The sequence below is a fragment of the Myotis lucifugus genome, unplaced genomic scaffold, assembly GCF_000147115.1.
Source record: "Myotis lucifugus unplaced genomic scaffold, Myoluc2.0 scaffold_990, whole genome shotgun sequence".
Taxonomy (NCBI): domain Eukaryota; kingdom Metazoa; phylum Chordata; class Mammalia; order Chiroptera; family Vespertilionidae; genus Myotis; species Myotis lucifugus.
Window position 1 is genome coordinate 50,556 of NW_005872038.1, and position 12,120 is coordinate 62,675.

The 12,120-nt window shown below is 55.2% G+C and overlaps 1 protein-coding gene across 1 annotated transcript in view; it reads left to right on the plus strand.

Moving 5' to 3' along the window:
• Positions 1–8,023: 8,023 nt before the first annotated feature.
• Positions 8,024–12,120, plus strand: part of FCHO1 (FCH domain only 1) — a 23,202-nt gene continuing 19,105 nt past the window's right edge. Inside the window, 1 exon segment of the mRNA XM_023747808.1 lies at positions 8,024–8,081. Coding sequence (XP_023603576.1) covers positions 8,055–8,081 — 27 coding nt within the window. The 5' untranslated portion in view covers positions 8,024–8,054.

Consider the following 12,120-nt stretch of genomic DNA (forward strand, 5'->3'; position numbering starts at 1 on the left):
CAGGAATTTTTTTTTCCCTTTTTTCACAATAAAAAATGTGGGGGTGAAAAACCCCAAAAACAAAACTTTTTTTTTTTTAAAAATTTTTTTTTTTTGGGGAAAAAAAGCCTTTTTGGGGCGGGGGGGGGGGGGCCCAAAAAGAGCCCCGTCTAGAAAAACGGGCGCCCCCTTCCCCCCCCTGGAACCCTTGGGCCCGGCCCGGGCCCCCCCCGGGTTAAAGAAAAAAGGGGAAAAACCCATTTTTTTAGAGAAACCAGGGCCCCCCGGGGCCAATTGTGGGTTGAGGAGGGGGGAGGTTTTTTGGGGCCCCCCCTCCCTCTTGGGCCGTGGGAGAGACAAGGCGGGCCTGTTTCCAGTTTTTTTTGGGGGGGGGGGGGGTGGGGTAGAGGGGGGGAGGGAGATCAGCAGGGTATTGAAGTGGAAGGTTGAATGGGGTACAGGGAGGCACTAAGTCTCATTTTGGGGGGACCCAGATGAGAGGGGCAGGAGCCTTTCAGGTCTGTGACATGACAGCATTCTTGGAGATAGTTTTCCCCACCCCTGGGGCCCACCCAGGGGCAGCCCTCATAATGAGGATCAATAATGTCCCGCTCACAGGCTTGTGGGGGCATCGCATGAGCCCTGCTCAGTGCCTGGCACCCAGTGGGCGCTCAAATAAATTGGCCGTCCCTTCCCCCTCCCACCGGGTCTCGGATGGGGCGACGCCTGTGGCTTTAAATTATGCAGATGACCTGCAGGTGGTGGAAGGGGTGGGGGGAGAGTAAAGGAGCCTGACTCATCCAATCAGGGCGCGGGCTGGCGGAGCTGGATGCCCACATGGCCCAATGGCTGGCTGCGTGGAGAGCCCGCCCTGCCTCCGGGTGCCCGCGCGGCCTCGGGGTGCTCTCGTGGCCACGCCCCGGAGGCGGAGCCACCCGGCGGCCCCGCTGCAGCGGCGGAGGGAGGGGCGGGGCGGGCTCGGGTGTCAGAGACCGAGCCGCAGGTGGCGGCGGGCGCGAGGCTCGGCCCGAGCTCGGAGGTGAGTGGATTCCCACCCATGCCCCTGGCCCGCGCGGCCCCGCGAGCGCACGCACCGTGCCCCGCAGTCCCGGTGGCCACGGGCCGGCAAAGGTGCGGCGGGACTTGGAGGGATGGCGAACAGGGATTCGGGGGGAGGCTGCAGGGTGGGCGCCCTGCCTACCCCAGGTGATAATCAGGGGTCCACGGAGGGAGACATGGACCCCTGTCCTAATGCCCCGTCTCCTGGCTGAGAACCGGAGCGCACAGGGGAACAGCTATGATGCGAGACCCCTCCTCAAATCCCTTTATTCTAAGCCTGTATCTGGGTCTAGGTTCTGGGGCTGCAAAGATGGGGGCGCCGCCCCCCCTCCAGCCTGGGACCCAGGATAGATGAAGTGGAGACCACCCCCAATTTCCCTCTTCCCAGCTGGGACCTGCAGACCCTCTGGGGGCCGAGATAAGGAACCTCCTTCCCTTTTTCTCCGCTGGAAATCCCAATCCAGTCCTCGTGGAGGAACTGGGGGTCCTCTGGGCCCCTCCTGTAGACTGTCCTATAGCGGCCCCTGCCACGAGGATGGGGTGGGGGGCCTTTCATTGGCATCCTCTTCATGGACCCTGAGGTTGAATTCTGGGGAGTGGGTTGGTGTGGGGTGCCTTGTCTGGCCGGTCAGGCCCGGCCCGGAAGGGCCTGGAGTAGACTTGGGAGTGGTCCCTGCCTTGGTGGGGGTTGGGCAGTGAGCATCTGTTCCTGGTATTAAAATAAATCGAGGTAAATTGGGATCCTGCTGGAGGCTGACTGTGAGTGGGGTGTGGAGGAGGGTGGGTGGCCCCTCCATCTGCCTCGGATCTTAGGAGTCATCTGCCCGAGTCGCAGTGGGGACCAGGAGGCGGCTCTGGATGGACCTGTCTCTGGTGACCTTGGGCAAGTGGCAGCCCTTTCCTGAGCCCCAGTTTTCTCCTTTGAAAATGGGGCGGGGGGCTTCAGAGCCTGTATTCTATAAATTCTGACGCCCCCCCGCCCCCCATCTTTTGCCAGATCTTGATCCCACCCTTTTGCTTAAGATGTTGGTGGTTTGGGAGTGAGAGAGCAATGGGTTTGAAGACACACGTACCCCCACCCCTGACATGCCTTGCTGGCCTCTGAGCCTCAGTTTACTGCACTGCAAAATGGGTTGATGGTCACACTGGCATTGCTGGAAGGGCTACTCTGCCATGCAGTACATTATATCACCAGGCTGCAATCACTGGAACAGGAGCTCCACCACCCAGGTTTCACCAGCAGGACCGCCCAGGGCACACCCTGACCCACATACCATCACCCACACCAGGGGCAAGACAGTGCCTGGGCAGGATCCTGGGCAGGAGGAGGTGCCGGGCCTGCCTGTCCCCTTTCCCTTGAAGCTCTGTGCCTGTAGTGGACATAGGGGTGAGCACTGGGCTGGGAGTCTGATGCCCCCCAGGTTCAAATCTGGTTCTTCTGTACATGGCTTTGGTCCTCTGCACCTCGGTGTGTTTTTCTGTGAAATGGGCTGAATCCCTCTTGGAAGATCAAAGGAGACTGTGGGAGGATGGGAGTGCTGTAAATATAGACATGGTCATTATAATACTAATTGCGCTATTACCGATCATAAATGGGGTCACAGCTGACCAGGAGTGGAGAGAAGAGAAGGGAGTCTGCAAGGGTGTCGCCTGCTGTCTCCAGCCTGGAGTCAGGTGGAGTTGGGGGCTCAGTGTTTGCCCAAAAAGGTGATGAAGGGGGGGGGCATCAGTGGGGAGGACTGAAAAATTCCTGTGTGAGCTCAGATGCCCACTCAATGGCCCAATCGCTGTGTAACATGGGCGCGTGCCTCCGTTTCCCCATTTGGGGTGATGGCCAGGTGAGATACTGTCTCTGATGCGATTGTGGGGATTAAGCCGGAGTGTGTAAGTGGCCACAGCTCTGATGGCCGAGCCTGCAGGGAGGAAGCCCGTGACAGCTGGCCATCGACCCAGCATGGCCGCGAGATGGACACCGAAAAGGAGAGGAAGACCCTGAACTGGCCCTACTGTGAGCAAACGCATTGAGGGGAGCAAAATGGCAGATCCTGTTTTCACAAAACTCAGGAAACCCAGAGAGGTCAGGGGCATCCCAAGGTCACCCAGCCGGAGGCCAGCAGCCAAAGTCTGACTTTCTTTGCTGACTGGGCTCCTGTCCTGGGCCCGGGCCTCACACCAGACCAGGCACAGAGCCCCAGGTTTGGGGGAGTTGGTGCTGGGGAGGCAGGATTCATCTCCAGGAGGTGGCCAGGGCTCATGTCAGACATCCCCAGGGAGGACTCTGTCCCTGCTTCTAGCAGCCAGGAGCTGGGGGGCATCCTGGTCAGCTGACTACCTGCTGTTTGACCTTGGGCAAGTCCCTGCCTATCTCTGGGCTTTGCACTGGCATTACTGAGGCCAGGAGACAGATGCCATGACCACCGTGTCTCTCTCTGGTGTATTACTTTCAGGGGTCCCTGAAGATGTTTTGACTTCTTTTAAAATCAGAAGGGGAAAAATGAGCTGTGGGATCAAAGAAAACATTTAAACATATGATATCAATATATTTGTCTTTATGCCAATGTAGCTGTAAAATATAGTACAAATTATTTTCTTTCTTTAAAATTTTTTTTTTTTTTAATTTCAGAGAGGAGGGGAAAGGGAGAGAGAGATAGAAACATCAATGACGAGTGATAATCATTGATGAGCTGCCTCCTGTGTGACCCCTAGGGGTTGGGCCCACAACCTGGGCATGTGCCCTGACCGGGAATCGAACCATGATCGCCTGGTTCATAGGTGGATGCTCAACCACTGAGCCACGCTGGCTGGGCTACATTATTTTCTGAATGGAACCTGGGGCCGAGGGAGGCAAAATTGCCCCAAGCCTGTGAAAGTCCTAATGAGACCCTGGGTTGAGTCTCAGCACTGCCATTCGTTAGCTGTGCAAGTTTGGACATGTGGGCTGCCCTCTCTGAGCCTCGGTTTCTCCATCTGTGAGCAGGCGTCACTGGCCCACCTCGGATGGTGAGCTGTGGAATGCTTAGCCCAGGACTGGTACTCACTTTGTGGGTTTCATTGTTTCACAATCGTCATGATTACGATTTGTTGGTTAACAGCCCTCGGCTGAGGGCTGTAGATCCAGGGGCCTCAGTTTGCCTGTCTGTGGCCTGCTCCGGTCCAGAGAGGTCCCAAGGGTGCTGCTCTGGGAGGGGAAGGTGAGGTGGCAGTTGGGCGGCGGGCGGGGCGGGTGCGCTTCCTGTCCCCCACACCCACGGCCTCGGCCTGGCGGAAGTGGCAGGGGCTGCGTGTGTCTGGTGCCTGCCCTGTCTGACGGAGCCAGGCCCCACTGGCTGCGCTGTTTGGTGAGTCTGAGCCCCGCCGGGAGGCCCCGCAACCCCTCTTTGCCCCCCTCAGGGACAGTAAGGGTACCCCTCTGCCTCCTGGGTTTCAGAATCAGCAGGTGTCACTTCCTGGGCCTGGCCGAGCCTGCGGGCTGCCTCCTGTTACTGTTCCGAGTGGTGTGGTGGGCGGCCAGGCAGGAGAGGGGACGTGGGGGCCCAGAGCCACCCATGACGGTTCTGAACAGGAGCCCTTTGGCAGACAGGCCACGGACAAAATCACAGTGGCCTGGGGACAGTGAGTGACCGCTCTGTGCCTCGATTTCCTCGTATGTTGCGTTGGGATTGCTCCCCCCGTGTGGTTGCGAAGGTTAAATGAACTGGGACCTGTGAGAGCTGAGCACAGCGCCACACACACACTGGCACTCACTGCAGGGGAGGAATCTAATCGGAGTTGTCAAAGCAGTATCGGGATTTTTGGTTTCTGTGGAACTTGGGCCTGGTGGCTCCCGGGATCCTCGAAAACAGCACTCACGGACGTCTCTATCTGTGCTGCCCTACATGGCAGCTGCCAGCCTGTGTGGCTGCTGAGCCCTGGAAGCAAGGCTGGCACAAATGAGGGGATTCATGTAAAAGTTAGTTACTTAGTTTAAAATTAAGTGGCTAACCCTGGCCGGTGTGCTCAGTGGTTAGAGCGTTGGCCTGCACCCCACAGGGCCTTGGGTTTGATCCTGGTCAGGAGCATATACCTGGGTTGTAGGTTCTATCCCAGCCCATTGGGGCACGTGCTAGAGGCAACCGATTCCTCGGGTAAGGATTAACAACAGCAACAACAACAGTAAAATGAAGTGGCTACAGCCCTGGCCGGTATGGCTCAGTTGGTTAGAGCATTGTCCTGTACACCAAAGGGTCGTAGGTTCGATTCCTGGTCAGGGCACATACCCAAGTGGGTCAGGGCACGTAATGCACGGGAGGCAACTGATCAATGTTTCTCTCTCACATCGGTGTTTCTCTCTCTCTCCCTCTCCGTCCCTCTCTCTCTAGAATCAATGAAAAACATATCCTCTGGTAAGGATTAAAAATAAAAAATAAAAAAGCTGCTACATGAGGCTAGTGGTTCCTATGTCGGTCAGCCTAGCTCTAAGGGATTTAGAGATGCTCAGAGTCTAGATCATGGCCAGAAACTAAGAAATGAGATAGACATTTACGGCTTTTCCTTTTTGGGATGTCAGCCTAGCGTGACGGGCTGGGTTCCTCAGGGGCTGCACTGGGCACTGAAGGTTCTCACAAGTCCCAGCATCACCAGGGTGGAGGTTGGGAATGTTTGTTGAATCAATTTGGTGTGTGTGTGTGTGTGTGTGTGTGTGTGTGTGTGCGCGCGCCTGGACTCCTATTCATGCTTTAAAACCCCAGCACCTGCCCGGCTGATGTGACTCAGGGGTTGAGCATTGACCTACAAAACAGGAGGTCATAGTTGGATTCTGGTCAAGGGCATATGCCCTAGTGGCGGGCTCCGTCCCCAGGAAGGGGCACGCAGGAGGCAGCCAATCAATGATTCTCGCTCATCATTGTTGTTTCTATCTCTCTCTCCCTCTCCCTTCCTCTCTGAATCAATAAAAATATTTATGTTTTTGCCCTAACCGGTTTGGCTCAGTGGATAGAGCATCGGCCTGTGGACTCAAGGGTCCCGGGTTCGATTCCGGTCAAGGGCATGTACCTTGGTTGGGGGCACATCCCCAGTGGGAAGTGTGCAGGAGGCAGCTGATCGATGTTTCTCTCTCATCGATGTTTCTAACTCTCTATCCCTCTCCCTTCCTCTCTGTAAAAAATCAATAAAATATATTTAAATATATATATATATTTATATATATATTTTTTTAACCCAACACCCATGCCTCCCTTCATCAGTCCAGGCTTCCCCAGTTCTTGTTCCTCCATTTGGCCCAGCCGTGGCCCTGCAGGACCAGGTGTCTGTAACCAGTTCTGTTCCCCTAGACTGGGGGGCTCCTCGGGGAGCAGGCCCAGGGCTGAATCATCTCACAGATCCTGGTATTGTCCTGGCCCTGTGGGCACATGGTGGGTGCTGGGTAAAGTCAAGGGGCTGGGGCTAGATGATAATGGATCAAGGTAAACTCACTTTCAAGATTAGGTAAACTGAGGTCCAGCAAGGGGCAGCCTTGTCCAAGGTCCTTGCTCAGTCCTTTCCTGGTAAGGCCCAGGGAGCTTGCCAATCCTGCGGTCACCAGCCCTGTCCCTGTTGCCACTGTGCGTCCTGGGCTCCCAGCTGCTGCTGAGCTGCCTGCGGAGTCATGAATTATGAATGGGGCAGCAGGCTCCAGTGACAAGCCCGGCCTGGAGAACATGCCAAGGACACCAAGTGTCCCTCCGTCGCCAGGTGGCCTGACCCACCCCCTCTTCAGGGAGACCTGGGGTCCCCCCAGCAAGACCCCATCTCGGCATTCTCTCTTGTTTTGCAGATGGGGAAACTGAGGCATAGAGCCGGACAGTGACTCAGGTACCAGGTGAACACTGGCTTCCGGGGGGTAGGGTTAGGACTCCTGGAGGCGCCAATAGCACCTGGGTGAGGGGTGAGCACTCCATTCCAGGAGCATGCGTGACATGGGGGCTGTTGTAGAGGGATTCAGGAGACCCCAAGGGACCCCAACACCCATGCTGCTAACCACAGCCCCAGTGTCCATTTCTCACCAAACCCTTTTCCCACAGGAGCTGCCCAGTGTGGAGCTGAGTGCTCAGGACTGGACTCAGCGGGCTCAGAGTGCAAATCTATCCGTTCCTCACTGTGTGACCTGGGCAAGTGTTTTCCCCTCAGGGATGGGGCCTGTTCTCCCATCAATAGAATGGCCAAAGCCCAGCCAGTGTGGCTCAGGGGTTGAGCATCGACCCAGGAACCAAGAGGTCACTGGTTCAATTCCCGGTCAGGGTACATGTCCAGGTTGTAGACTCGATCCCCGGTAGGGGTGCATGCAGGAGGCAGCCGATCAATGATGTTCCTCTGATCGATATTTCTCTTTCTCTCTCCTCCCTTTCTCTTTCTCTAAAAATCTATTTAAAGACATATTTAAGCCCTAATATTTGGCTCAGTGGATAGAGCGTCAGCCTGCGGACTGAAAGGTCCCAGGTTCAATTCCGGTGAAGGGCATGTACCTTGGTTGTGGGCACATCCCCAGTAGAGGGTGTGCAGGAGGCAGCTGATTGATGTTTCTTTCTCATCGATGTTTCTAACTCTCTATCCCTCTCCCTTCCTCTCTGTAAAAAATCAATAAAATATATATTTTTTAAAAAACATATTTAAAAATAAAATGGCCAAGAACTTTTCTCCCCGGTCTAGGGCTCATCCAATAACCTTCTCAACAGTGAACTCCTATTTGTGCTTAAGAACCCCAGTTCCCTTGCCCCTTCCTCTAGTCTAGGTTCCCCTAGCCCCTAGCCCTCTATCTAACCCCACAGAACTTGGGGCATCTGTATCCAGCTTTGTCCTCCTAGACTGGGGCTACTTGGCCTAGGACTGAGCCATCTCAGGAGCCCTGGCATGCTCCCAGCTGTTGGTTCCCCCACTGTCTTCTCTCTCTCCTCCACAGGGAGGACAGTTGGAATATCCGTGACTTTGCAGCTCAAACTTGCCTCTCTCTTCAGACAGGCACTAGACAGGAGTCTGCAGGGGTCTCCATAGAAGGCATCAGGATGTCGTATTTCGGGGAGCATTTTTGGGTAAGTATGACCCACTCTTATTTTGGTGGGTTCTCCTAAAAGGGCTTTTATGGAGGTGGGGGGACCTGGCAACTTGTGGGCAGAATCTTGGGCAAGTGGAGAGTCTGTAAGGAATAGGAGTTAAAGGGAAGAGGCAGGCTGGGCGTGAATCTACACCCCCAGACCAAATGGGCCTTGTGACCTTGGGCAAGTCACAGCTTGAAAAACAGAGAGACTGAGGCTCAGAGTAGGACTCTTTTACCTGAGGTTGCCCAGTGAGAAAGTGCAGGATCAGGGCTCAAACCCAGGGCCAGATAGAACTTCCAGGATCCAGCATTATTCCAGCCAGAGAATTTCCCTGTCTTTCCCATCCTGGAGAGTTGGGGGTGGGGGTGGGGGGAGTTCATGGCCACCCCACCCATTTGCCCTCCAAGCTGGGGACTACTTACTGTGACCCAGGGGGCCAAGCGAGATGGACTTGTTTTCATTTATTCATTCATGCACACTCTCCATCCCGGCCACCAACATTGCACACCCAGCCAATTCCGGGGAATGCTTCCCCCCAAGAGACTCCACCCCAACTCTGACCCCAGGGAGCCCCGAGTCTGGAGGACCCAGAGCCAGCCTGACACTTCCAGCCCTATTGTACCTTGGAGGCACCCAGAGGAGGAGCCAGGACAGAGCCATGTTTGCTGTGGGCTTTGAAGGCTGAGATTTCCCAGGCATTCCAGGCACGGGAACAGCCTGGACGAAAGCCCAGAGGTGTGACACTGGCTGGCTAGTAGAGGACACCGGACTCCTCCTGCAGGGCCAGGCCAATGGGGAGCAACCGAGGATGTGTGACCAGGAGAGTCTAGGAAGGACCAGGGCAGAAAGCCCCTTCCCCAGTTGCTGGCCCTGAGCTAGCAGAGAGGAAGTCCGTTGCTAGGCAACTGGTTGCCCCTAGCAACTGGCCCTGCTCCCTTCCTTTCTCCCTCCCCAGTTGGGGCTCTTCTTACTGGCCTTGCTTTCTTAAAGGGGCCACACCCCCTTGCCACCTGTGGGGACCTGACCTGTCCCCCTCCCCAAAGGTCAGTCTCCAGATTTGCCTCTGAATAGCTGTGTGACCCCCATAGGGGCTGCCTCTCTCTGAGACCCTGTGGGCAGCTCTGTGTACGGGTACTGACCTACTGACCGGTTGAGGATCAATCACGTTGCCCACGCATTGGAACCCTGACAACGGCACCTACATTTATTTAACATTTCTTTTTAATTGCATGAGGCATGCAAGCTCCCTGGAGAAAATTCAGATCAGCAAAGAGAAAATAGAAGCCACCCCCGACCCCTCCCACCCCACCACCAAGAGATAGGCTCATGCACAGTGAATAAGCGCTGAGTGTGTGATTTGAGGTGGGCTCAGGCTGGGGGCTCTTGGAAAGGTGACTTGGCCTCTTGGAGCCTCAGTTTCCCAATCTTTATTCCCAACGGGGGATAAGATTCCCCTTCCTGGGACCCAGGAAAGGCTTCTGGGATGTCCGTTTTGTTAAATCGATTGTTTGTGGTGGTGGCTCTTTGTGGGGTGACACTGGGACTCTGGCTGGCTTGAAGGAGGCTCCAGCCAGGGGAGATCAAGCCAGACAGGGATGCTGTAGCCCCACTGGGCCAGAGCAGGGCTGGAGGCCTAGAGGGCACTCGGGAGCCATGGAGGGAGTGTGAGCCGGAAAGGGACATCATTAATCTGTGTTAGAAATACCCTCCGAGACAGCCCCTCCTCAGACGGACCCTCGGCTGCCCGCCCAGCCTGGGGAGGCAGACACTGCTGGGGGCTTTGCCAGGTCTGGGAAATGGGCCAGCAGTTGGCTGCGAGTCAGCCCCAGATGCTGGCCTGGTCAGCGGTGCCTGGTGCAGCCTCACCCGAGGATCCCCTGGCTGGTGCTGGTGGGGCTGTTTGGGCTGTTTGCTGAGCACCCCTACCGGGCAGGGAGCCCTGTGTCCAGCTCTGTACTAACCTCCTGTCACCAAAACTCTTGGCAGGTAGGTGCTGTCACTGTCCCCATTTGTCAGTTGAGAAAACTGAGGCCCAGCGAGGCGAAGTCACTGGCCCCAAGTGAATCAGTGCATAAAGGGAGCGTTTGACTCGCGAACCTTGAAAGTACAACTATAGATGTGGAAAGAGAGGAAACAGATTCCTGGGGAGCTGGAGGGATCCACCGTGAACCTCAGGGAAGGGAGAGTTTGAGGAGGGTCTGAGAAGGTTCTGGAAGGAGGGAGGTCTGGCGGTGACCCTTGAGAGGTGGAAGTATTGGATGGGTGGAAAGAAATGCAGGCTGGCAGCCGGGTGGTGGAACTGTGCGACGGCGGGAAGGTGCAGCAGGTCATCGCCTTGTCTGCTGTTCTGCGGGCGAGGCAGGGAGGAAGCTGAGAGATGAGTGTGGAAAGGCAATTCCAGGCCAAGGGCTTTGGACTCCGGCAGCTGGTGGCTGACAGGGCGCCATCAATGGGTCTGAGCAGGGACTGAGGACTGGGCTTGAGCCGGTCCTGGGTCTGCCCCAGTCTTGGCTTCAGTTTCTCCATTTGTGCAGCAAGAGGGATCATCTGATAGTGACTTCTGGCCTTCAAGCTTCCGGGTAACTAGGAAGGTGAACCCCACAAATGGGAGGAGGAAGGGCCTGCAAAATGCGGCCAAAGGGGTTGCTTCGGCGATTGGTATTGGCAGCGAAATAACGTCGGATCCCTCCACGAGCCTCTTCTCTCTGTCGGAATTATAAGGCCCCATTTGGTGCTAAAATGCCTCCAGTTCCCTTGGACCCCAGCTGAGCTCCCATTTTTACGAGCAGCTCGGTGTTCAGACATGATGCACCTACATGTGCAGGGTCTGGTGGCATAAAAACATAGCTGTTGCCTTATTTTCTCCCCTGTTCCCTTCATTATGGCATGGGGTCCTGGTTGTCCACTTAGAATAGTGGTGAAAGTTTCCCTTTTCAATAAAAAGTGTGTCTGGAAAAGAAACATGAGCAAAATTAAAGCAAACATTAACTAATGCCTCGAATTAGCAAAACCTAGGGTTGCCTTGGGGCGCGGGGGGCCCTGGTCGTCTTGGTGTTTATTCGTCCTCATTGAGAGGTTGAGGATTCCTGTCCCTGTCTTATGAGGGTCCACTACAGAGGGACAGCGATATGACAGACCACACAGCACAGCCCTGGCCGTCCCCCCCGTGGTGACCCCAGAACTTGGACGTAAGGGGTTTTGTTCAGCGCACCAGCAGGCACAGGGTGGGAGCTCCGTTTCCACCAGCACCCGGTAACAGAAGAATAGCTCTAGGTTTTACTAATTCGAGGCATTAGTCAATGTTTGCTTCAATTTTGCTCATTTGTTCATTTATTTAACAAACTCTAGTGCCCGTCCTGTGTCCCATCCTTAACTGGACACTGCTAGGTGCTGAGAGGGTCAGACCCAGACCTCAGACAAGGAGTTTCCATGATAAAGAGAAAGAAAATGAACTACAGTGACTTACAGGGCAGTGGTCCTATTGGTTCACAAGACTGAAATTCTGTGGGGCAATGAGGCTTTCAGAGCTGGTTTGATCCAGCAACTCAATATGCTTCTCAACACGCTTCTTATTGGGACTCTCCGATTCAGCTTTTTTCCCAAAGTTCGTGGTTTCCACTCGGCTTCCAATGTTTCTCGTGCCCACAGAATTCCTCATTTACCGAAAAATGCAGACAGAAAAGCAGGGGGAGAAGAGACTGGTGGAGGCAGAGAGACGGAGAGAGAGAAAAGGAGAGATGGAGAAACACCCACAGAAAGATAGAAATAGAGAGAGGCAACCAGTGAATGAGAATGTATCTTCTTCAACTGTGGGACTAAAAGACCAAGCTTCTCTCTGATCAGGCCAAGTTAAGGACCATGCACCAATGCGCACGCATGTGTGTGTGTGTGTGTGTGTGTGTGGTGTGTGTGTGTGTGTGTGTGTGGTGTGTGTGTGTGTGTGTGGTGTGTGTGGTGTGTGTGTGTGTGTGTGTGTGTGTGTGTGTGGTGTGTCTCTGGTGTGTGTGTGTGTGTGTGTGTGTGGTGTGTGTGT